The sequence below is a fragment of the Notamacropus eugenii genome, chromosome 3 (assembly GCF_028372415.1).
Source record: "Notamacropus eugenii isolate mMacEug1 chromosome 3, mMacEug1.pri_v2, whole genome shotgun sequence".
Taxonomy (NCBI): Eukaryota; Metazoa; Chordata; class Mammalia; order Diprotodontia; family Macropodidae; genus Notamacropus; species Notamacropus eugenii.
In genome coordinates, this window is record NC_092874.1 from 341,445,069 (window position 1) to 341,472,000 (window position 26,932).

The 26,932-nt window shown below is 36.7% G+C and overlaps 2 protein-coding genes across 6 annotated transcripts in view; both read left to right on the forward strand.

Moving 5' to 3' along the window:
- DMXL1 (Dmx like 1) overlaps positions 1–15,636 on the forward strand; it is a 140,609-nt gene extending 124,973 nt beyond the window's left edge. For all 4 annotated transcript variants that reach the window (XM_072597130.1, XM_072597131.1, XM_072597125.1 and 1 more), the window contains 6 exons: positions 905–1,032; positions 5,372–5,464; positions 6,171–6,262; positions 7,753–7,805; positions 12,611–12,828; positions 13,524–15,636. In XM_072597130.1, the coding sequence (XP_072453231.1) occupies positions 905–1,032; positions 5,372–5,464; positions 6,171–6,262; positions 7,753–7,805; positions 12,611–12,828; positions 13,524–13,748 (809 nt within the window). In that variant the 3' untranslated portion in view covers positions 13,749–15,636. The remainder of the gene's footprint in view (positions 1–904; positions 1,033–5,371; positions 5,465–6,170; positions 6,263–7,752; positions 7,806–12,610; positions 12,829–13,523) is intronic.
- A 3,500-nt stretch (positions 15,637–19,136) lies between these two features.
- TNFAIP8 (TNF alpha induced protein 8) overlaps positions 19,137–26,932 on the forward strand; it is a 129,309-nt gene continuing 121,513 nt past the window's right edge. The window contains exon 1 of one of the 2 annotated variants that reach the window (XM_072597139.1): positions 19,137–20,051. In XM_072597139.1, coding sequence (XP_072453240.1) covers position 20,051 — 1 coding nt within the window. In that variant the 5' untranslated portion in view covers positions 19,137–20,050. The remainder of the gene's footprint in view (positions 20,052–26,932) is intronic. The other variant, XM_072597140.1, reaches the window with a different exon arrangement.

Consider the following 26,932-nt stretch of genomic DNA (forward strand, 5'->3'; position numbering starts at 1 on the left):
ACTGGTATGTGGGAAGTTTGAGTGTTATCAATTTCAAGAGAATATCAGTATACATTTATGCTGCAGTTGTAATTAGTAATATTTTAAAATATCTTGTATCCTATATTACACAAGTATAATGAATATTTGGCTGTTTATACATAAAGTCATATACCAAGATACTAGATCAGTTAGGCTAAACTTTGAAATCTCACATATATGGAGATTAAAACATGACTGTTATCCCTTCCACAACACAGGGGATAGGAAGTGTGGTGCCCCCACAATCTAGAAAATTCATGCATAGTTTCTTGGCTCTCTTTTCCTACTGAATTTTTTCTTTTTTTATGGGATGTTTACTGTACCTTATTGTAAAATTTGGATTGATGCTTTACAATGCTATGTAATATTATACGTATATATATTATGCATTTCTGAGTTTCTCCACTTTTTTCTGTGTTGTCTATTGGTCTTCACATGTCATCTGTGGCTTCCACAAAATTTCCCCAAAATTCCCATTTAACTTGTTATGTTGACCCATGATATGTTGAAACTGTGATAGGGAAAATCATGGTGTGGAAGGGATAACTAATTATTAGTGATGGGATCCTTATTGATACAGAAAATTTCTTAATGCTATGAAGTTGTCTTAAAAAGTTATTCACTCATAGAATTATTTAAAGAAACGAAGTAGTAGTTTTTAAAATGGTACACTTGGTTTTTCTATTCTATTATTATCATCTAAGTTTATTGTAAGCTCCATATATGTGTTTTATGGTATGACAACCACTTTATTCAAGTTCTAGATTTGTGCAAATTGGATATGATTCATTATAATTTTTCCTATTTTAGATTTTTTTGAAAACAAAATAATTTCAAACAACTTTTTAAAAAGATTTTAAATCTTTGTCTTCTTTTTTTAAAGATCTGACAGGAGCCCAAGATGGAAGTGTCAGAATGTTTGAGTGGGGTCATTCCCAGCAAATAACCTGTTTTCGGTCTGGTGGCAATTCAAGGGTGACAAGAATGAGATTTAACCATCAGGGAAACAAGGTAATGTACAAGAGTGTCACTATTTAACATTTATATGTTGTGCAGACATTGGTTTTCTCTTATATATCTTCTTAGAATGTATGTTGTGCACATGGGATGTATTTCTGCTGTCTTAGATAGTTGTTCTCTACCAAAAAGTGTCCTTTATTATAAACTTTCTTTACTGTTATTTTAAAATGTTACATTTTAAACAGGCCTTCCTGCAGAAATTATTTTCAGTGTTCCAGTCATAGTTGAGTATTTTACTTAAATTAAACATTAGTGATAGTAAATTACTTCCCATCTCTTCATCCCACAGAACAAAGGTTCTATTAACCACTGGTTAGTGAAAACACTAAACTCAACTAATTGCTACTGGTAGCCTCTTCTCTGCATTTTACCTTTTTAAGTATTTTAAGCATTGAGTAATGATGAAGACAATGTGCTTAAAGGAGGGCAGCACAAATTTAGAGATAGAGTTTAGCACAGGGTTCACACATTGGGGGCAACTACCCATGACTCCCAGGGCCCATCAGTAGCTCCTATCTCCTTAGGACAATTATACAATTTCAGATTAAGAGCAAAGTACATTCTTACTACAAAAATATTAAAGAATAATAATAATAATTTTGCATATAGAATTTGTGTGCTCTTTTTGAGATGCAAGAGTCAAAGTGAATTTTTTTTATTGTGGATTTTAGTATTTAAATCAAATACCTATTTTAGTTAACTTAGACTATATTACAAAGTGTACCAGGCTAGCAGTGGGATGATTTTTGATATTTTATTTGAAACTCACTTTCAGGGTCAGCCTTGTCATAGTAGACTAGGCAGAGAGCCAATTATTAACAGATTGAACGCATTTAGGGATTTGTGATTATGAAGTATGTTACTTAGAGACATGCAGTTTAATGCACAATATTCTTTTGAGGTAATTTCAATTTGAATGTAGGATTTCAAATTCTTTTAAGTCATTTAATTCAGAATTTAAAAAGCATTTAAGTTCATATAAAAAGAGAGTCTTCATAGGTCTTAGGGTTGAGTTGTTCTAACTTAAAAACAACTCATGGGCCAATTCATCCAGGTTGTAAGGTGACTGTTGCCATTGCCAAAAGAGGGAAGAGTTCTAGTTGTTGGGAGAATCTCTTTTGGGCCTCAGAATCCTGTGAGGTAGATAGTGGAGTTACACTTACAGATACAACAGTCCAACAACAAATAGGAAAGCAAGTGAGAAAATCAGTGTCCTCTTTCCCTTACTTCCTGTCCCCCTGTTTTCTCCCCCTGAGCCTGGAGCTTATCTTAGTCTAGTTAGTGTATAGAGAGAGAGAGAGAGAGATAAAGAGTGTGTGTGTGTGTGTGTGTGTGTGTGTGTGTGTGTGTAACTTTACCTTATATAAAAGATATATGAAGGGAAGGCACTAGAAACTTGGTGACTCCTGAAAGATTTTATGTTGAATATAGAAGTTCTTGAACCTTGAAGCAAACTGGGGATTATAAGAGACAAATAGTTCCAACAGAATCGAACAGTAAATATAATGCTATGTAAGCAAGCAGTAAGAAGGCAAATTTGGCAGTTCCACAGTGTTTGTAAAAGGGAGTGTAACATATATGGCTAAATCAATGGGTTGGGACCAAGTTGTGAAGGACTTTAAATGTGAAACAAAAGAGTTAATCAGACCTCTAGGTAATAGGTACATCCTGGAGTTTATTGAGAAAGAAAGGAGATATGAGGAAATCATCGCTCTAAGAATATTACATTAGCAGCTATGAGAATGGTTTCAGTGGAGAGGAAAGACTTGAAGCTCAAAGGTCAATTAGGAGCCTCTTGGAATAGTCTTGATTTAAAGGTATTCAGTTGTTTCAGGCATTTCTGGCTCTTATGACTACATTTGGAGTTTTCTTGGCAAAGATACTGGGGTGGTTTGCTATTTCCTTCTCCAGCTCATTTTACAGATGAGGAAACTGAGGTAAACAAGGTTTAGTGACTTGCTCTGTGTCAAAAAGCTAGTAAGTATCTGAGGCCACATTTGAACTTAGAAAGATTTGGACCTGGCATGCTATCCACTTCACCACTATTCACCACTATTCACTACTCACTTTTAGCTGCTGGTTAAAGGTGATCAGGCCTTAAAACTAAGGCCATTGGCTCCCTGAGTAAAGAGATGGGAACACATGTGAGAGATGTTGCAAAGATAGAAATGATAAGGTTTGGCTACTGAGTGGATATGTGGAGTTAGTAAGATTTAGCATTTTAGGTTGATACCTAGGTTGTGAGATACTGGGTGATAGAAGAGTGTTTGTCCTTAATAGAAACAAAAAGGTTTACAGGGTCAGTATGTTTAGGAGAAAGATATTAAATTATACAATAATAATCTCTACTGGGTCTTCTTTCAGCAAGGCAGTTATTTTATTGTTTGCTAATCAATTCTGCATCTCATTCTAGGAAGATACAGGTCTTTTGTTGTGAGCTTCCTCACACCCATTTCGTATCATTTCCCATTCTCTCTTCCTATATTCAGTTTCTGATGGTGAGTTGGCCTCTACTTCAGCAGCACACCCCTTATATGTGCTCTTGATTCCATCCCCTTGCATCTTCGAAATTGGGCCCCACTATCTTCCCTCCTTTCTCTGATATTTAGGATCTCCATCACTGCCTCCACTTCTTCTCTTTTCTCTTCTCAACCCCTTGCAATATGACCTGTTACCTAATCACTCAACTGAGTCTGTTCTCTTCAAAGTGCCTTTTTAATGGTTGTATGTAAAGGCATTTTCTCAATCTTCATGTAATCAAACTGTCTTTCTTACTGTTCCTCATGCTCTGCACTCAACTTCTAATCTCCGTGCTTTTTGCATTGGTTGCCCTTCATATTTGGAATCTACTTCTTCCTCACCTCTTCTGCTACCTTTTACATCAGGAATTTCCTGATTTCTCCCCATCTACTAGAACTCTCCTGTCACCCAGCACCCAAACCACCCTATAGTCATTTTAACTATCTCTATCCATCTGTCTCTCTGTCTAGCTGTCTATGTGTTGTCTCTGCTAATAGCACGTAAGCTTTTGGAGAACAGGACTCTTTTACTTCTTCTGCCTTGTATCTCCTGCATCGTGCAGAACGCCCAACATATAAATACCTAAATGCTTGTTTGTCTCCTTGCCACAAGTCTCCTCGCACACCAGTTCATCCGTAACTGCTATCAGTGTGATCTCACCATTTCATTATTCTACTCAATAAACTCCGGTGGCTCCCTATCACCTCCAGGATCAAATGTAAAATCTGCTGTTTGGCATTCAAAGTCATTCATAATCTGGAAAAAATCTCTGATTCAGAAAATAAGTTGTGCTGTTTTAAACCATTTGTTAGTTTTAATTAGAGGTCGTTATGTTATCTTTCCCATATAAGCTCCTTGAGAGCTGAAACTGTGTTTTTCCTTTCTTTGTATTCCCAGTGCTTAGTACAGTGCCTGGAACTTAATAAATAGCTATTAACTGACTTATTTAATGTTATCTCAGTCATAGAAAGGCTAAAGACATTTTAGATTTTTTTGGTGGGTAGGAAGTAGTATGGCTATGTCCTAAAAGATGAAACTTTTGGTAATATTACTGATAGTTCAGCAAAACTGTTTATTTAATAATACCCCACTATTGTGTCACCTGCTTCTTTCCATTTCTTCTAAGATCACCTTAACTGTCAGATTACAGCATCCCTATAGATATACAAACTATTCTGGGTCTCTATGTTGATCATTGCCTGGCTGCTAATCCAGGGAACTATCAGTTAGACTTTGTGTAGTTCTAGATTAGTTTGGAGATAATACTGCAGGAGTCTTGCTTTAATAAAGTATTATTTATTATTAGAGGAATGCTTGTTTTTCCTAAGGTAACATCTGGCTAATGGCCTGGAGCTGTTCTGGACTTCATTGTATCTATAGACCAGTGATACATTTCCCAACTACATTTTAATCTGGTTCCAGCCTCACTTGTGAGTTTAGGGCAATTTTAACCTAAGGCAGTAAGTTTGACACCTCTGATAAAGATTGGTAATGTTCTATAGAGTTTATCCTAGGTATCAGTGGCTCATGAAGGGCCCTCCATAGTCTGGTAACAATATCATTGAGTGCTCTTGAAACTACCCAGCTAACATGACTAAAGCCAATACTTGCAGGTTTTGGTTTTGCTTAGGACTACTAATATCAGGTGCTACTTTAAATAATGATTCCAATTTCTGTTTTTAATGTCATCAAATGTAATAGGATATAGATAATTTTAATTGTAATTTTGTGGAAAAATTCACCAAAATGCCACTGTATATATAAGTCAATGTGTGTACTTGAATCTTTCCTTTAATATCTTCTCTCCAAGTTTGGAATCGTTGATGCTGATGGATATATAAGTTTGTATCAGACCAACTGGAAGTGTTGTCCAGTTACTGGAAATACTCCTAAGCCATATTTGGTAAGCTGAGAAGTTTTACTTAAAAAAAAAAAAAAAACTATATTAAAGATAGAAATGTTGCATTGGATTTTGATGCCTAATTTTGTTTCATTGTTTTCTCTGAACCATTTCCCTGCAAGAGAGAGTTTGCTTTGTGGTCTTCCATGTCTCTGGTGACCTTCAGCCATGACACTGATGGTTTGCTGACCTGCTTGGGGGTCACATAGTCAGTAGGAGTTCTTCCTTACTCCTCCTTACTTTGGTATTCCAAGGCTACTTTCTTATTCACTATCCACATTCAGTTCTTTATTATGTATAAGTATGGATCAATGGTCTAAATTATTTAGTTTTGGTTTTCAATGTTTTACAAATTTTTTGCCCTTTTGTGAAATATAAGCTATTATTTAAGAAAAAAACATTTTTTAATAAAACAATGAACTTTTCATTACCTCTGAGTTAGATAAAGGTAGCACAAATAATTGAAATACATGTAATTTGAAATCTGTTTTGAAGTTTCTTATTCAGTAATTATTTTATTAGTGATACTGAGTGAGAGTATTTGAATGGTTTATTCTTTTATTTAACACAATTTGATATGGTGTTGTAGGGGGAAACACAGGGTTTCTGATAAGCTACTCATGAAATAATTGTAACTGGATGTTACAGATGACTAGATCAAATCTTTTTATACTTAGATAAAAATTATTCCTATTTTTGACCATTTCAGACATGGCAGTGTCATAACAAAACAGCCAATGATTTTGTTTTCATCAGTTCTTCTTCTCTGATAGCCACAGCAGGTCTCTCAACGGATAACAGGTGAGATTTTTTTCCCCTAAATTCTGTTTGTGAGTATAGCCAGTCTTTTGGAAATTATCATTGTTGTTTCTTCATTATTACCTTTTGTCTTAAGTGTTTTACAAATCCTCTAGTCATCTTAAAAGGTCCATTCCCTGTACTTAAATTTGGCAGTAGTTGACCATACACAAAACTAGGGAAATTTTAGTATTAAGTGGAACAATCTATTCTAACTCTATTTCTAACGTTCTTCTCTGAAATTCATGTCTAGGCTTAGAGTCATAGTAAATAATCTGTTACTGGATTCTTGCCAGTGGAATAAAATTACCACAAAGATTATTTTCCCAGCTTACCTTGTGGGTTGAGAAACAGATCATTTGGAGCATGGGGTGTACTACACTTCATAAATCAAATGGAATGGTTTATGTAAAGGGTTTTGCAAACTGTAACACATGAAATACATATCAGCTAGTAGTAATAGGAGAATAAGCATTTAAGAGGGTCAAACTTTGGGATACTCTTAACCTGAGACAGCTTTGACTCATACAACTTCTCTGATTCCCATGCAGTTCTCAAAATAAGTAAGGTAGAGATTGTGGGATATTTTACTCTGTGTCCCCAGACGGCCATTCAAGAAATCCCCAAACCCCTGCAACATGCTCTGGGTCACTGAATGGAAGGCGTTGCTTGGAATTCTCATACAAGCCTACATCTCCTTCCATGCATTCATCACAGCCATCTTAGATCTGAAGAACAAAGTGGCCATGTTATTTCCCTTCTGCTTTTTTTTTTTTTTTAATGCTTTATTGTGCTTTATTTATTTATTTTTTACTGGTCTGCTTTTCTTTTAAAATTTTGAGTTCCAAATTCTTTCCTACTCTCTTCCTGCCCTTTGCCAGTCATCACCAGCTAACCTCAGTGTCAGCAAACAGTCCCCTGTAATCTCATTCTGACCAGTTGTCTGAGCCCCTTACCATCTCTGGGGTGAGACCTGCCTTGAAGCCTCTGCTGCTGCCACTGTCACCTCATGTGTAGGTTCCAGACAGGCTTCCACCCCCATGTCATGGGCTTCTGCCAACTTCTTAAGGTTTTTTAAGGTCACAAAAATTTCACACCCTCACCTTTTCTTTGCTCTGCTACTCCATAATTTATTTTGAGATGTTATTTTAAAGTTATTTGGAGGGGAATGTTGGAAGATCTCAGCTGGGTAGCTGACCTTGATCCATCATCTTGGCTGCTAAGTATCACTATTTTCCTTTCAATAAATTATCATTATCATTGAACAGTATGCAGAAATGGATTATTTCAGATAGCTTTAGAATTGGGACTATTTTAAATTGTGAATAAAATTACATGAAAATTCAATCACATAAATATTTTAGTGATTTTAATATGAGATTTGATAAATTTGAAAGTATACTATGAAAGGAGGTTATATATATTTGCTGTTATATTGCTAATCTCTTAAAACACTCATATAGAAGTTAGTGATAAAATTATTTTTTTTCCAGAAACATATGTTTATGGGATACTCTTGTGGCACCTGCAAATAGCTTGGTACATCGTAAGTAAATAATTTTTTGCAAGTAATGAAATTAATAAGGTTTAAAAGGAATTTTTTTTTAGCTCTGGTGTAAATCATTACATCATTATTACATTTAGAAAGTGCCATTGCTTTACAACTGTGCAAGGTTTTGGTTCAGGAAGAACTGAGAATTTCTCAAGTTACCCACTTCTGAACCCTGCTCAAATCTTCCCTGTAGGAGAACTAGGTAGCAAAATCCTGATCAGACTATGCCCTCTCAGACCTTCTCAGCAACAAGGCCAGAGGCAGCCAGGTGATGCAGCAGATTAAAGAAACAATTTAGATTGAGGAAGATAGTGTTCATATCTGGTCTCAGATACTTCTTAGCTATGTGACCCTGGACAAGTCATTTAACCTTTCTCAACCACAGATTTCTCACCTGTAAAATAGAAATAATAATACCACCGGTTGTTGTGAAGATTAAATGAGGTGATATTTCTAAAGCTCTTTGCAAACCTTAAAGTAATGTTTTTTATCATTATTATCAAATGTTTAAGACTCAAGGCTTCTTTATAGAAATGTAGGTTGTAAACAGCATAAGAATGTTGAGAGCTGAGAGTGCAAACCAAGTAGATAATGACTACTGTTAGATAAGAAGGTGTAAGCAAAGTGGATTTGTGCTTTGTGATTCAAATTTTCTGTTATTTGAAGTTACCTTAAGTCTCTTCCTAAGAATAAACTACCTATCCATGTTCCCCTGGTCCGTGGTCTCAGTCTGGCTTCTATTTAAAAGACCAACAAAAGAGATTATATAGTTAGAAAGATAGCTGAAGATACTTCCACACTAACACTTGTATCTCAAGGTAACTCTGCCATTGTCTAATAAATTATTTATTCCCCCTCCCTCCCTGAGACGACATACAATCTTATATAGGTTCCACACGTACATTCCTATTAAATGCATGTTGTGTATAAGAATTAAAATGAATAGGAGAAACCATAAAACAAAACATAATACAAAAGAAAATGGTCTATTTCTATCTCTGATCCAATTCCATAGTTCTTTCTCTTGATGTGGAAGGTATTTTGCTTCAAGGGTCCATTGGAAATTTTTAAAGTTCATATATTTCAATGAAGTACTAAGTCTCCAGAAAAATTCCTCTCACGCAGTGGTTGTTGCTGTATACAAAGTTCTGGTTCTGCTTCTTTCGCTCAGCATCAGTTCAAATAAGTCTTTCCAGGCCTTTCTGAAGTCTTCCTGTTCATCATTTCTTTATAGCACAATAGTATTCCATTACATTCATATACCGCAACTAAACACAACTTCAAACGCAGGTCTCAAGAGAGGCATAAAAAGGTAAATGGAAAAAAAAAATTTGTTACTCAATATGGATTTATATCCCTATAAGGGAAGATGATACTTGTTAATCTTGAGAATTGTATATTTATTATGAAATATGAAAGGTATATACATAGATAGAGGGAGTGGGTATAAATGAAATGATGTGATGATGACACATGTGATTTAAGGGTGCGAAGGGATTGTAACAGGAGATGTGAAAAGGAGGAGGCAGAAAAAAATAAATCCCATCACAGCAAGAGGCACAAAAATATATTGCAGTAGAGGGAAAGAGGGGAGGGAGATGAGCATTGTTTGAGAGGTACTCATCTGATTGGATTCAAGGAGGGTATGACAAACTCATTTAAGTATAGAAATATAACTAGCTCTGTAGGCAGTAGGAAGGGAAGGGGTAAAGAAAGGAAGGGAGGCTGAAAGGGAGGGAAGAAGTAGTAAGGGAAAAGGGGATTAAAAGGGAGGGAAGATTGAGGGAGGCAGTGATCAAAAATTAAAACTTGTGGAGGGGAAGGGAGAACTAAAAGCATAACAAGGGGAAAGAGGATGGAGGGAAAGACACAGTAATCATAACTGTGAATGTAAATGGGATGAACTCTCCCATAAAAGGGAGATGGATAGCAGAATGGATTAAAAACCATAATCCAACATTATGTTGTTTACAAGAAACACATTTGAAATGGGCATACACATAGGGTAAAGGTAAAAGGTTGGAGCAGAATATTTTGTGCTTCAGCTGAGGTAAAAAAAAAAAGTAGGGATAGCAGTCCTAATCTCAGACAAACAAAAGCAGAAATGATCTAATCAAAAGAGATAAGGAAGGAAACTAGATCCTGCTAAAAGGCACCACACACAACAAAGCAATTTCATTACTAAACATATACGCTCCAAATGGTATAGCATCCAGATTCTTAGAGGAGAAGTTAAGGGAGTTACAAGAAGAAATAGACAGTAAAACTATATTAGTGGGGGACCTCAGCCTCCTCTTCTCTGAGCTTGATAAATCTGACTTCAGAATAAACAAGAAAGAAGTTAAAGAGGTGAATAAAACTCTGGATAAGGTAGATATGATAGATCTCTGGAGAAAATTCTATCCCCAAATGAATGGGGATAGAAAGGAATATACCTTTTTCTCAGTGGTACATGGCACATACACAAGAATTGACCATATACTACGCCATAAAAACCTCACAATCCAGTGCAGAAAGGCAGAAATAGTGCGTCCTTCTGAGATCATAATGCAATAAGAATTATATGTAATCAAAGGCCATGGAAATATAAACCAAAAACCAACTGGAAACTAAACAGTCTAAACCCAAAGAATGAGCGGGTTAAACAACAAATTATAGAAACAATCAACAACTTCATTCAAGAGAATGACAATAATGAGACAACCTAACAAATCTTATGGGACGCGGCAGAAGCAGTTCTTAGGGGAAGGTTTATATCTTTGAATGCCTACATGAATAAAATAGAGAAAGAGGAGATCAGCGAATTGGGCATGCAGCTGAAAAAGCTAGAAAAAAAACAAATTGAAAATCCCCAAGTAAATACCAAATTACAGATACTGAAAACCAAAAGAGAGATTAATGAAATTGAAATTAGGATAACTATTGAACTAATAAATAAAAGTAAGAGTTGGTTTTATGAAAAAACCAAGAAAATTGATAAACCTTTGGTCAATTTGATTAAAAAAAAAGAAAGAAGAAAACCAAATTACCAGTGTCAAAAATGAAAAGGCTGAACTAATCTCCAATGAGGAAGAAATTAAAACAATAATTAGAAATTACTTTGCCCAACTGTATGCCCATAAATTTGACAATCTAAATGAGATGGATGAGTATTTTAAAAAACATAGATTGCCCATATTAACAGAAGAGGAAGTTGAGTACTTAATAACCCCATCTCAGAAAAGAAAATTGAACAAGCCATCAATGACCTCCCTAGGAAAAATCTCCAGGGCCAGATGGATTTACAAGTGAATTCTATCAAATATTTAAAGAACAGTCAATTCCAATGCTATATAGACTGTTTGGGGAAATTGGTGAAGGAGTCCTACCAAATCAGAACCAAATATGGTTCTGATACCTAAACCAGGAAGAGCCAAAACAGAGAAAGAAAATTATAGACCAATTTCTCTAGTGAATATAGATGCAAAAATTTTAAATAAGATATTAGCAAAAAGAATATAGCAACTTATCACGAGAATAATACATTATGTTCAGGTAGGATTTATACCAGGAATGCAGGGCTGGTTCAGTATTAGAAAAACTATTAGCATTATTGATCATATCAACAACAAAACTAATGGAAACCATATGATTATCTCAATAGATGCAGAAAAAGCTTTTGACAAAATCCAACACCCATTCCTGTTGAAAACACTGGAAAGCATAAGAATAAATGGAACTTTCCATAAAATAATAAGCTGTATCTGCCTAAAACCATCATGAAGAATTATATGCAATGTGGACAAGCTAGATGCACTTCCAGTAAGATTGGGATGCAACAAGGATGTCCATTATCACCACTGTTATTCAATATGGTACTAGAAATGCTAGCTGGAGCAATAAGAGGAGAAGAAGAAAGTGAAGGAATTAGAATAGGCAAAGAAGAAACTAAGTTATCACTCTTTGCAGATGATATACTTAGAGAATCTCAAGTATATGAAGTAAGAAACTACTTGAAATGATAAAGAACTATGGCAAAGTTGCAGGTTACAAAATAAACTCACATAAATCATCTGCATTTCTATATATTACTAACAAAACCCAACAGCAAGAGATAGAAAGAGAAATCCCATTTAAAGCTGGAGTAGACACTATAAAATATCTGGGAGTCTGCCTATCAAAACAAACCCAGGGACTATGTGAACACAATTACAAAACACTTTTCGCACAAATAAAGTCAGATCTAAGTAAGCAGAAAAACATCAGTTGCTCATGGGTAGGCTGAGCTAATAAAATAAAAATGACAATCCTACCTGAATTAATTTACCTATTCAGTGCCATACCAATCAAACTACCAGATAATTATTTTCTAGAGCTAGAAAAAATAGTATCAAAATTCATCTGGAAGAACAAAAAGGCCAGAATATCAAGGGAACTAATGAAAAGAAATGCTAGGGAAGGTGGCCTAGCCCTACCAGATCTCAAATTGTATTATAAAGCAGCAGTCATCATACTCAAGACACGGTAGTTAATGAGTATAGCAATCTGTTGTCGGATAAACCCAAGGACCCCAGCTTCGGGGATAAGAACTCACTGAGTGTCATTGATATGACACTTGTGCCCTGTAATAGTCAGGGTGAGGAAGTGGTAATGAATGGTACCTGAGAAGAGCTTTAGTACCTTATAAGATAAAAAAGAAATCCATTCAGGACTCAGCACAGTTTTAAAGGCACTCAAGAAACATTTTATTAATGAAATTTGTTACAGACTGGATTTTTTATGAGAGTAAATCTTATCTTTATAATTTCCTTTAATTTCAGCTTTTACCTGTCATGATAGTGGTGCTACAGTGCTTGCGTATGCCCCAAAACATCAGGTGTTAATATCAGGCGGCAGAAAAGGTTTTACATCGGTATTTGATCTTTGCCAACGACAGCAGAGACAATTTTTCCAAAGCCATGATTCTCCGGTAAAAGCCATTGCTGTAGATCCAACTGAAGAGTACTTTGTCACAGGATCTGCAGAAGGGAATATAAAGGTTTGTAAAATTGAATGCCTTGGAATTGTTCGTTCTTCTCACATTCAACAGCTGCTTATCCTGACTCTGTAAACCAGACTGATATATTTTATCATATACTTCATAACCTAATACATGTTCTGAATTGATATTAATGGAGTAGCTCTATTTACTAACAGCCTTAAACACCTGTCTGTGGGGGTGAGTGCCATCAGATGGCAGGGATATTTCCCTTCTGTTTGCTGATGTTACTGATAATTATTTTGTTTTTTACAGAGGAGAGCCTGAATCCCTGCCATACAACTGAGATACCTTTGTCTGGGGAGACAGACAGTGTGGACATTAAGTCTAGGGCCTACCCTACCACTGACTTAGAATGCTGCCTTGAACTGATGACTTCTTCTAAGTGGGCTTTTGTTTGCTCATTTGTAAAATGCTATCAGTAATACCAAACCCTCTCTTACAGGGTGTTTGCAAAGAATAATAATAATTAGGTTTGAAAGAAGCTTAAAAAGTAAAAGCTTTTCTGCAAATATAGGGTAGCATCCTCATTTTGGTCGTGTATCTTTTATTTGCTTAACATTTCTTCTCAAGTTTAGTTGTTTCTAGTAGTGCAGGTTTCACATACATTTCAATCATTTGTTTCCCTAAAGCAATTACTGTTCATTCTAATGTTCTGATATGCTCTGTTACTTTCGTGTTCTAATGCTTTTCAGATTTGGAGCCTGACTACCTTTAATCTTCTCCACACTTTTATCAACGAACATGCTCGGCAGTCCATTTTCAGAAACATTGGGACTGGAGTGATGCAGATTGAAACAGGACCAGCCAATCACATTTTCTCTTGTGGAGCCGATGGAACGGTGAAGATGAGAATCTTACCTGATCGATTTAGTCCATTAAGTGAAATGTTGAAAAATGATGTGAAGTTCATGCTCTAGCATTTTTCAATAATATAAATTCTTATATACATATTTCATAAGTGGCCAACAGACATAATGTACAGTAATTACTTTGTAGTTGTTGCCACAAAATAAGCTTTTGCTCTCTTGTGTTTATATTTATTTCATGGACCTTTACCCTTGATGCACTGATGCCTTAAAAATTAACAAGGTCATTCAGAATTTGATTATATTGCCTAAAGTAGTCTGTATAAGCAATTGTAATTATATATATGCATATATATATTTATGATATATATGACGTGGTGTTAAAAACTTTTTTATTTTGTTTTTTTTGGTGGGGGGGAGCAAAAAAATCTTCTTTAGGCATCTGTGCAGGGAATCCCTTATTTTTCATTGAGATTCAGCCTTTTAATCTGAAGGCTAAACACCTAATAAACATCACCACCAATTCCTTATTTCGTTTTCCAATTCCTAAATCCTCATTTTCCCTATTCTTGATTGGTAGTAGAGTAGAGTTTGGCTAAGAATCAAGCAAATGAACACCTGATAAAGATGTTAGTAACACCTTAGTAATACAACAGCTGGGTGCCTCACTGCATCCAGTTTATCTTCTCTATTACCTGCACAACTCATTTGAGTTCAATCTGTGTATTCAATAGAGATTGAAAAGCTTTTAATACCTTTTCTGCTATGATTTATAAAACTACTGCTACCAGAATGGAATTTTTTTCCGTAACAATATAATTGCCTAATTTTTTTAACTTTTGGTCCCTCCACCAGAGATATACAAATATTGCAAATAAATACCCCAAAACATTAAAAATTATTAAAAAGATTATATTGACAGACAATAGTTTTAGAAGTTAATAAGGATACAATATTGATGTGTATGAATTTGAAAAAAGAGGATATTTATTTTAGGAGACTATCAAAACAACATAATTTTATTTGCATTTTTCTTTGTGGCCTTTATGTTGTTCAGCCCAAAGATGCTGAAATTTTTGCAGCAAATTTTTACTTTGCCTTCAGATTCATATTTAAATATAGTAGAGCTTGATTGTCTAACATTTTACATTCAAAATATACTATTCTACCTTCAGAAAAAAATCATCTTTGGGGATTTTTCTTTTTGCCAAAATAAACAATTTTACAATTTAAATGTTCTGAGCAAAATATCAAAAAAAAATACACAAAGCCTTTAACTTTTTAAATGTGCTAACATTGTTTTCTGTAACTATTTTGTGCTATATCTTGAATTATAGAAAGCTTGATAAATACTTGAATTTTACCAATGAGACTGAAGGCTGATGGATTGCATATGTGAAAATACTATAGTGATTTTGCTAAAAGTTATTTTGTGAAACAGGAACTATGAAACATCATTTTTATGTACCAGATATCATCTTGGAGATTAGTGGCAAAGAACTGAAGGGTTGGTAAAATGAATTTTGTAATATTCTCAGGATACTTTTATCTTAAAAGTATATTGTTAACGATTTTGTAAATTGTATTACATAATTTTAAATGTGTTGAGCAAGTTGCAGTGCAAACACTATAGTTAGTTGAAGGTTCTATACACATAACCTGAACTTATAAATTGTGCAATAACAAAATTTGGGCATATTTTGCCATGGAGAAATCTGTGATAACATTGCAGAGAACCAATATGGTTATTTGATGTAGCTAAACTTAATTTCTTCATCAACATTTTATTTGTGTAAACATCAAGACTTAAAAAAGCTTTAAACACATTTTATTTTAATTTACTGAGGAAACTTACTATTGTGCTTATAAGAAAAAAAAGCAATGTGTTGGAAAAATTCCTTGTTTCAATTAAGCATTATATTAACCCTTAAAATGATGTAAAGTACTTCTGTATTTTACCCCAGAGTCATAGTATTTTAAATAAACAATCATGCAGAGATTTTTCTGTTTAGCACACAATTGTTTTAAAACTGTTGATACCATGTTGATTGACTCGATGACTTGATTCTCCCCTTGATCTATATTTCTGAGAACTTCTGAATTTGTATTTGGCACATCTAAGGATGACTATTTACTCTAAAATGGTAAAGATTTGCTCTATGCCTGATTCTTCAGAACTTTGCAGGTGAGAATTATTCACACAGAATATTAATGATACTTTATATAAATAAGGTTTGGCAATTACCCAACTCACTTGTCTATAGTAATGGAGATTAGAAGTACTTTGGGAAAAACCAATGTACCACACTGTCAAAATAATTTACTTTTAAAAGTCTTCGGATGTACTTTTGAACCCATATTTAAGGATCTGGGAATTTAGATAAAGTAATGCCATCACAATGTGAAAATCTGATTAAGATGGAACCTAGAAAGTTGGCCAGTTTACCTCTTAGTTTCTTCACTTATAAAATGAGAGGGTTAGATTTAGGGGAATGAATGATAGCTATTTTCAAGAATTTGAATATTGTACCCAAGGGCAGAATTAGGAGTAATGCGTAAGTTGCAGAGGCTTGATGTAAGAAGACCTTCCTACTACTTAGAGTCAACAATGGAATAGGCAGTCTTTGGAAGACTTTGTGGAAAGTCTTCATCAGGATTATTGTAGAGGGATTTCATTTTTAGTTATAGGTTGGACTAGCTGTCCACCATGGTGTCTGTGAAATCTGAAATTCTGCTAATTAAATGCCCTCTGGCATCCCTTCTAGCTCAAAAGTTATCCTGCGAAGTGGAGGAAACATGATGACTGACTTTTTTTGAAAGGTCTCTTATATAGAAGAGGCAATAACAGTGGAAATTAGAAAGCCAGATTCTGCTTGATATATGGAAAATCTTTCTAAAAACCAGAGCTGTCCAAAAGTAGAATTGGTTGCTTCAGAAGATTTTTCAAATGAAGGTTGGATTAATATAATACAGATATTATGCTTGACCATACTTAGCTGTATATTGGAATAGATAGCTTCTTTTTTTTTCTTCTCATGTTTGATTTTTTTTTATTATTTTTTAATGTTTAACAATCACTGCCATACAATTGAGATTTTATCCCCCCCACACCTACCCCCTACTACCCCTCTCCCTCCCCACGACTGCATACAATTCTGTATAGGTTCTACATATACTTTCCTATTGAGTACATTTTCACTATAGTCATGCTATGTAGTTGGACTAAAATAAATGGAAGAAATCATATAACAAATCAAGACATGATACACAAAAACATACATATACACAAACATGATCTGCTACATTCTGCGAATAACTTCCATATTTCTTTCTCTGAGTGTGGAAGGCATTTTGCCTTAGAGAACCACCATTGGGATTTTTTTTTTTTTAAGAAGTTCTTGCGTTATTACGAAATTCCAAGTCTACCAGAAAAAACTCTCGCACACTGTGGTCGTTGCTGTGCACAAAGTTCTCCTGGTTCTGCTCCTTTCACTCAGCATCAGGTCATATAAGTTCTTCCAGGCCTCTCTGAAGTCTTCTTGTTCATCATTTCTTATGGCACAATAGTACTCCATTACATTCATATACCATAATTTATTCAGCCATTCCCCAATTGATGGACATCCCCTTGACTTCCAGTTTTTGGCAACTACAAAGAGTGCTGCTATAAATATTTTTGTACATGTGGGACCCTTTCCCATTTTTATGATCTCTTGGGGATACAGTCCTAGTAGCGATACTGCTGGGTCAAAGGGTATGCACATTTTTGTAGCCGTTTGGGCATAGGGAATAGATAGCTTCTAAAGGATATAATGGAGTCACAACTTAAGTGCCCCATATGGCTAAGATCACAGATTCATATAAATTAGTTGGGTTCTGAGGATCCCTTCCAACTTTGAGGTTCCATGACATGGTAATAATGACATAGCTAATTATGTGCAGTCTTGGTACCAGAATTTGAGAATTTCCTACTACAAATCAGAAGGGTGGACAAGCCCTGAATACATCTGTTCAATTTAAGACTTTAGATGAAGAGCAGTCTCTTGATCAAATGGAGTGCCCAGTGTTAGAAGATACTTGATTTAAAGGACACTGACTACATTCTCCTTTTAGCAGCTTAGTAAAAATAAGTGTTTGAAATAGAAAACTACCAGACAACTGCCTGGAGTACACACCCGTGGACATATAACCTGCAGGTCAGTTGGGATCTTTCTCATATCCTCACCTGATCGACTGAGACAATACCACTCACTTTGGGTACACATATTCCTCTGGTAAATGCCCTCAAGGAGTTTACATTCTATGAATAAACCTAAATGAGACAGGCATTTTTGGTTTTGATGACTTCTACTTTGATGTATTTTAAAAGCATGTGATAAGAATTATAAATTTCAGCTACTTAGTCAATCAGTCAAAATCGAAGTGCCCACCTTGTTCTAGGCACTATACTAAGTGCTGGGGATACAAAAAGAGGCATTTTAGATCAATATGTTGCAGAAACACTTGGTTTGCTATATAGGTGTATAACAATGCTTTTTGTTTGAATGGCTACACTTCTCTCAGCCCAGATTGTGTAAGAAATCTGTACAGAAATGCTAGTTTGGAGCATGTCAGTGCTTCATACATATAAGTACCAATTTGAGACAGTTCAAGCTACTCCTGTCTCAGCTTTTTTTTTTAATTACCAAAAAAAAAAAAAAAAGACACCAAACAGGCATCTCCTTGCACTTCTAGGATTATAGAAAACTGCATGTTAGCATGATTGCAACATATCTAATAAGCCAGAAAACAAACTATGATCCTTAGGGAAAAGGGGGTAGAGGGATCAAGGTTAGGACAGCTTGAGGAGGGGCCAGATCTGTATTCTGATTGTAAAGTAAGGTAAGGAAAGGGGACTTGGGCTAGTCCTGGAAGAGGCAAGAAAGTATATCTTGGTAGTGGGGGGCATAGGCTATTTAATCAGAACTGAATTTAAAGAATTGTATCCTATCCTTCCTGGTGGATTGACTAATCCAGATCGTTATGCTGGTCGGAGGTATGAAACCTTGCCCATCATAGCAATGCCTCCGCCCGGAAAGGAGTAGGACAACCGAGACTTCTTAGCTAAGATTCGACTGTCATTGCAAAGTTCGTAACATCTGGCTGAAGGTAGGCAGTATAGCAAAGTCCCTTAGCAAAGACATGCATGCTGAATGTTCTGATTGGTGCACCTGCGTCCTGCCACCCAATGGAAACTGGAAACGTGATGGCGTCATTAGTAGCGTCTTTGAACTACAGTTGTCAGTTACAAGAGGGAAAATTAAATAGCCAACCATAGGGAAGGCGGGGCGGGGGGATGGAGAGGGGAGGCGTGGAGATGGGGGTAGGATGGGGGAGTGGATACCCAATGCTAATCCCTTTATTTAAGATCTCCTTATTCGGGATCGCTGATGATAGGACCAGCGGGAAAGGGGATGTGGGCAGGAATGATCCTATTGATTAGGTTATGTAGTCCTGGTTCCCAAATCTAATGACTCCCAAATCCATTGTATCTCTTCCTTTGTCCCCTACGACTCCCTGCCCCAGCCCGTTAGACACATTACCCCCAGTGCTTGCCCTTCTCCCCTAAACTAGAGCTACACACAAAAAAAATCTCCCTGCAGGGCATACAAGGATACCTACCAGCCATCTCTAAAGCAAGAATTTATTAAGCACTTACTTTGTGCTAGCCAAGCCTCTGCGAATGGGAACTATCCTTCAGAGAGCTTCCATTCCAAGTCTAAAACCTACTTTTTGTCTTTTTGCAATGAATTCCCTGAATTAGGCCGGACCCAGATCACAGTCTTTAGAGGAGAAAGGGAACTTTCCTTAAAAAAAAAAATCCTGGAAGCAAGCAGGGACAGAGTTTGCAGGAAGTGGACAGAGTCTAGTTGTAATATGAACAAACGTGCTGGGCTTTTCCCCTGGTCATAAAATTCAAGCATCCTACGAACACCTCCACAATTCTACAGAGGGCTCCTTTGAGCTCCGTTCGCCCCCCTGCTCTCCTGTGCAAGTTCGTGCGGTCCGCTCCACTGCGGAGTTAGCTCCCTCCCGTCCCATAGTCCACGCGCCGCCCCCCTGCCTTTCCCTTCCCAGAGTCCTGGGTCCCCCCTCCCCGCCTGGTTTTTCACCCCCTCCCCTTCCTTGCCCTGCCCTGCCCTACCCTCCAGCCTTAGGGGATAGCTCCGCCCAGTCCCTGATGGCCACTTGCCAAGTCTGGGGCAGGAAGGCTCCTCCCCTAGAGGCCCCAGTGCACACCCTTCACCGCCCGATTCCGGCCGGCGCCGCTCGGATTCTGGGCCAAGTGGGACCCCTGGGCGCTCGGAACCCCTGCTGTTCTGCCACCGTTAGGAGCCTGAGTCCATCGCGTGCCGCCGCTGCCCCTCGGCCTGAGTAAGTGCTTGAGCCTGTCTCCTTCCTTCTCCCAGCCAGGGAAGGAAAGAATGCAGGGGGGCTTCGGCTCCCAGACCCCTTGCCCGGTGTGTTTCCTTCTCTTCCCTCCTCCCGTCTACTTCCTTGCTCCACGCTATGGATTGCTTTTCCCGTTGCCTTTTGGAAAGTCACGCTGATGAGTTCGTGCTGCAGTTTCCAGGCTTTTGGGTCTGCATCTCGCTTTTAGGACAGCGACGAAGTCAGCCTCCCCCTGCGTTTGCCATCTATTAGCCCACCGACTACTCTTTCCCTTCCTTCTGCCTGGTTTTTTTCTGCTTTCTTCAAGAAACCATTTCTGGTGTCACTCTCACCTGCCAACCACATGTCCGTGGCCAGGTAGTCCACTCCCACCTTCTTCACTGCTGATCAAATGATGGAAATAATTCCCTAGTGAAAACGAGCGTGGAGGCTGCCGTTTTGGACCCTCTAGTATAGGGCTCTGATGAGGACACTGGTATGTGAAAGCTGGGTGGTCAATACCTGTTAGACGTGCCTCTTACCCAAAGTACGGGAAAGAGAAGGAGTTGGACTAGGTTCGATTACAATGCGCTTGTGGATTAAAAAAATAATACTGAATGAAACATGTTCATAGTTTTGGGCATCCCTATTTCTGTAAAACCCGGTTCCTCTCCTTTTAGCTCTAAATTCTATGATTCTGTAAATAATATTAGGTCAAAATGAGTTTTCACTGAGAAGACCAAGCGTTATATAGGCAGGAAAAAGAAAGTTTCCTGGAGTCCTGCGAGCAGAAACAGAAACTCTGTATTAAGATTATCTAGTCATTTTCAAATGTCAATGCAAGACATTAAGCTACGAAGTTAATCAGACCTTAATCCGGTGTAATATCAGAGCTGTACTGAATTCCTATATATGGTTTTACTTCATGTATAAGGCTTTATTTAGGGTCTCATCTGATGCTCAGCATTGCTGTGTTGAAAATGGGATAGCCACTTTTACCATTAGTTACAAGTAAGCAAATGACCTTTTGTAGTGTCGTCCCTTGAATGTTGTTTTACTCTAGACAATTTGTGGAGGTAAGTCTCTGGAGACAGTATCATGAAATTGAAAAGCTGAAAGAGCTCTCAACTGATCCAGCCCTTTTTGTTAAAGAAGGGGAAACTGTAACTCAAAGAGTTACATAATTCAGATCTCTTTCCACTATATCTTGATACATCACAAGTGAAATGTCAAGTATAAGGTCTGTTTTGGACTTTCGCTTAGGAACTGAATGAGCATGTGATTTCATTGGCAAAGGAAACTCCCACCCAGGCAAGTGGACACCTCTGCAACTAGTCACCACCTAAGTTAAGTGACAGGCAAACCACAAGTCTGTCAGAGGCAGGATTTTTTCTTGCTTAGGGGTCGTCCTTCCATTATTCTGTGTAATCTCCTATACCTATATTTTAAGATACCTAAGTTCAGGTTGTTTGAAGCGCTGCTTAAAACAACAGCAGTTTCTTTCCTGGTTTGATAACTGTATTTAAAAAAATTTTCCCAGGATTTTTACTTATATATGTTTTTCAATGGGAAAATATATAGTAGGTGTTCAACAAATATATGTTGAATTAACTAAGAAGAGTCCTGAGATGATACTAGTTCAAGGTATTTCAACCATCTTTGAGAGAGAGAATTATCACACTTATTGAACACCTGCAAACATTTGCCACTGTCCTCTAGATCTGTTGGAGATAACTGAGTCAGCAAAGTTCTTGCTAATGTGAAGTGATTAGATTTTTCACAGACAATACTAACTTACTCTCCCACCCACGTAAACTGTTCATGCACTTTTCTACAGTTTTTTTTGAGATTTTAATGTGTAACAAGTAAATAAGACTAGGACTCAAGCATTACTTAACCACATAAACTGAATATTAACTGTTTGTTGGGAGAATATAAACTATAGAGAAATGTGGACAGTCTAAGTCACTTGCACTTATTTTAATTTGCTGGTGATTGGGAAATCGTTGGTCAATTGTCTGATATAAGTAGGAATTCTCACTGAAAAGAGCAGCAAGTGTGCCTGAACCACCTTTTACCTCATGGATCCTTCTATTCAATTCTGCTTAAATTGAATATGAAAAGGATCTTTGTTTAAATTTTTTCCATGTCCTCAACTTCATTTAGTCTGCTGAGAATTTGGCTATGTTACTGAATTGCAAAAACAGTCCCCCCAAAATACCTTGAACTAGTGTCATCTCAGAACTCTTCTTAGTTAATTCAACATATATTTGCAACATATATATGCAAGACAGTGGGCAGAACATACTCAAGTAGACCTAAACACTAGGGCATGCATGGTGACATTGGAAAAACTGCAATAGAAGCTATTGACAAGGACCTGATTCTGTTTTAAAATAGACAATTATTCTCTGTTGGCCAAAATTGGAAGAAAGGATGCAAACTTACTGTGTCCAGTTCTTGTTTCTTAGGAGGAAAAAATTCTTTAGATATATAAATCTTACTGACTTGTAGGCTGCTTTTAAGTATGTTAGTTATACATGTATAAAGTGCATTGTCATAAAATACTTGGTTGATATTTTTGTCATTTGAAATGGCAGAAACCACCAGGGTGGAGTCAGGAATACCTGAGTTCAAATCTTGCCTCAGACACTTAACTAGTTGTGAAGTTGTGAGCAAGTCACTCATCTCTGTGCCTCAGTTTCTGCATCTACCTCACTGAGTTGTTTTGTGGATCAAATGAGTTCAAGTATGTAAAGTGCTTTGCAGATCTTAAAAAGCTACATAAATACTAGCTGTTACTATGCTTTATCTTAGGAAGAAAACAGCATTTCTTTTTAGAAAGTTTCATCCTTAAGAATTGAGACTAATTTTTAAATAGTTTTTATTGTAAAAATAAGATGAAAGTTTTTCTGTTTGCTTTTTCTTGAAGTAATGAAAAAATAAATCACAGTGGAGAACTTTAGGTGCAAATACACTGCCTCATTAATAGGAGTATTTTCAAAGTCATTTTTAGGGAGATGTAGTCTAGAGCAACCAATTTCTTTTTTAATTTCATGGACTTCTTAATGCTTCCATTTTCATCAACAAAGTGAAGGTATTGATTGGCAGGGTGGGAGGAGTGTCCAGATGCATAGTATTCTGGAAAATAACTAAGTGTGATATGGGTAGGGTCTCCTGGAAGAGTAATCTTGTTTTGAAATAAGAACTGGTAGAGTAGGGCAGTACCAAAGACCTTTTGATAGAATCATGTCATTATAGAGGAAATAAAGCAGTGTGAACCAGATAGTAGCATATTTAAGTAGATTTGAAACTAGCTGAACCACAGAACTCAAAAAATAGGGTGGTAGAGGATGCTGTTTAATGGACTGCCAAGTACCCCATCCTTTATTCTGTATTGATTAACATTCTTGTCATTGACTTACATGGAAAGCAATGCTGTCATGCTTATCAGGTTTGAGGATGACATGGAACTGGAAAAGATGTTGTTCAATCAGGTCCAACTTTTTGTAACTCCAATTTGGGTTTTTTTTTTACTGGAGTGCTTTGCTATGTCTTTCTCCAGCTCATTTTACAGATGAGATAACTGAAGCAAACAGGGTTAAATGACTTGCCCAGGGTCCCACTTCTAGAAAATATCTGAGGCTGGATTTGAAGTCAGGTCTTCCTGGCTCCAGGCCCAGCATTCTATCCACTAGCTGCCATGCAAAATATAGTTATCAAATAATAGAATTGGAATCTCCAGGGGTCTTAACATATCAACACAGTGGAAGAAAGATGACATTTAATAGGCAGCTAGGTGGATAGAGTACTCATCCTCAAAGTAAGGAAGACCTGAGTTCAAATCCAGCCTCAGATGCTTACTGTGAAGCTGGGCAAGCCACTTGAACTTTTTCAGTTTTCTCATCTGTAAAAAGGAAATTAAAATTACACCTACCTCTTGGGAGGTTGTCTGGTGGATCTAATGAGGTTGTAATTAGTAAATAATCAGTAAAGTGCTTTGCACATGCTAAATAAATGTTAAGTATTACAAGCAGTTGCATAAATTCAAGATAAGGGAGAAGTAACTAGATTATCAGTACTTTGAAAACAAAGGAGGGGTTTTAGTGGACTCTCTGTGAGTCATCAGGGTAACTGCCAAAGGCTCTATGGCAGTCTTAGTTACTCCCTGTGAGGAGAACCACTGCCCTGATCATGTCTGACCCTTTGGTCTTTGACAAATTAGTTAAAAGGTGGGGAAGAAAGGGTGGAGGGTGATAATGCTATTTAGCTTGTAAAAGAGATTAAGAGGGTCTTGATCACATCCTTGAAAGACTTGGAAGAGAGATGAGACTTTCTTTGTAACTTGCTGAGGACCAGGGGGTGGAAATTATACCTTGTGTCCCAAAATTCTTAGTGCAGAACACTATGTAAGGAAGACCTTTCTATTAATAAAAGCAGTCCCAAAATAGTATGGATAACTAATAAAATTATCATAATACTAGCTAGCATTTATATGATAAGTTAAATAACCTTAACATTTAGAAAACTCTTTACTCATTTTATTTGCTTTGATCCACATAACAACTCAGGGAGATAGGTATTATCATCAGCCCCATTTTCTATATGAGGAAACTGAGGCTCAGAGAGGTTAAGTGACATACCCAAGGTCTCAGTAAGCATTCAAGGCAGGATTTGAATTCAGGTCTGTCTTGACTCAAGTCTAATATTTATTCTACTGCACAACAATTACTGAAATTGACTCAGGAAGAGAGTCCAATGGAATGTCTCAAATAAGAAACATAAATAAAATAATGTGAGAGTGCTAAGTGCCTTTTGTTTCTTAATTATATCCAGGTGATTTTCTATGTGTCTTGTCCATATATAGTTTCAGGTTGTCTCTCCCATTAGATTTTGAGCTCCTGGAGAATGAGAACTGTGTTTTACCTTTATGGCAGGTGTGTGACACCTCAGTATTATCCCAATCAGCTTACCATCTTTACAGTTAGAGCTGAACATTGAACAACTTTGATTAGTTTAAGATTGTCAGCTTTTTTATTTAACTTATGTTCAGAGTACACCATGCAAAATGCCAGGCTGGATGAATGAAAAGCCTGAATTAAGATTGCTAGGAGAAATGACAACCATTTCAGATATGCAGATGATACCACTCTGATAGCAGAAAGTGAAGAGGAATTAAGCCTCTTGATGAGGATGAAAGAGCAAAGTGTAAAAACTGGCTTGAAACTTAACATAAAAAACCCCCCAATACCACAAAGATCTTGGCTACTGGTCCCATCACTTCCTGGCAAATAATGGGAGAAGAAGTGGAAGTTGTGTCAGATTTTGTATTCTTTAGCTCAAAGATCACTGTGGATAGTGACTGCAGCCATGAAATTAAAAGACACTTGCTCCTTGGAAGAAACTCTTTGACAAATCTAAAGAGCATACGAAAAAGCAGAGACAATCACCTTATCAACAAAAGTTCATATAATCAAAGCTGTGATTTTTCCAGTGCAACGTATGGCTGTGAGAGTTGGACTTTAAGGAAAACTGAGCACCAGAGAATGGACTCTTTTAAATTAAAGTGCTGGAGAAGACTTTTGAGAGTCCCTTGGAGATCAAGGAGATGAAATCAGTCAATAATTAAAGAAATCAATTCAAGCTATTCACTAGAAGATTAAATACTGAAACAGAAGCTTAAATACTTTGACCCCATAATGAGAAGACTTGAACTCTTTGGGAAAGACCCTGATGTTGGAAAAGATTGAAAGCAAGAGGAAAAGGGATTGGCAGAGGATAGGTGGTGTCCTGGAAACAGTGAACATGACCTTGGGACACACTTCTAGAGAAAGGCCCAGTGTGTTAAGACCACAAGGTCAGTAAGAGTTGGAGATGATTGAACAAAAACCATCTTTATATGGGACAAAAACAAAAAGAAATTAATTTTAAGCAAAGCACATGTAAACTTATTGCAAATAGGGATTGTTTCACTCTTTGTAATAATAGCACTTCAAGTTTTGCAAAGTACTTTGCAAATATCTCATTTGATCCTTACAACAACTCCTGTGAGTTAGGTGTTATTATTATCCCTATTTTACTGATGAGGAAACTGAGGTATTTAAATGACTTGCTCAGAGTCACACAGTTAGTAAAGAGTCTGATGTTGAGTTTTGAACTTGTGTCTTCTTGATTCCAGGTCCAGGACTCTATCCATTTCATTGTATTACTAGCACTTGGCACATATTAGGCTCTCTATACTTATAGATTTATTTAAATTAGATCTTGAGAAGAATGTCTGTGTAGTAGGTTGTTGGATTACTAGAATGAGTTAAAGAATTTCTTTCTTTGAGAACTAAGAATATGAGAGATTCCTATCTGACATTGGCAGAGTGATGGAACAGATAAAATTTCAAGCCTCTTCCTGCTTTAGCTACATTCAGTGAGTCAATCTAAATCACTTTGGGTAAGTTTACTAGGTAAAAAAACAGACTGACTGAGGGAGAAAAAACAAAATATACTTGCTTCTAAAGAATTTGAAACTTAGGTTTACTTCAGATAACCAGTAAATAGGAAGGCTGCAATAAACCTAGTTCCCCTGGGCTATATTATGTTCTTGTGCTTTCAAAAGCTGAGAATTTTGTTTTTAATTTTCATACTGACTCAACAGTTACTGGATAATATGCTTATTCTGAAAAGTCTCTCTCTTCCCTTCACCAAATTTCTCTGCTATTTGAGATTTACATTTTCCCCAAATGGAATCTTAAAGGTTAGAAGGAAAATACATTTATACTAAAGCAAATTGAAGTTGAAATGAGTTTTGTCTTTCTTTTTCCCTGTGAGCTTTTGCTATGAGAAATACAAAGCTGATCTAAATGGATTAACTAGTGATCGAAGAGCTCGCT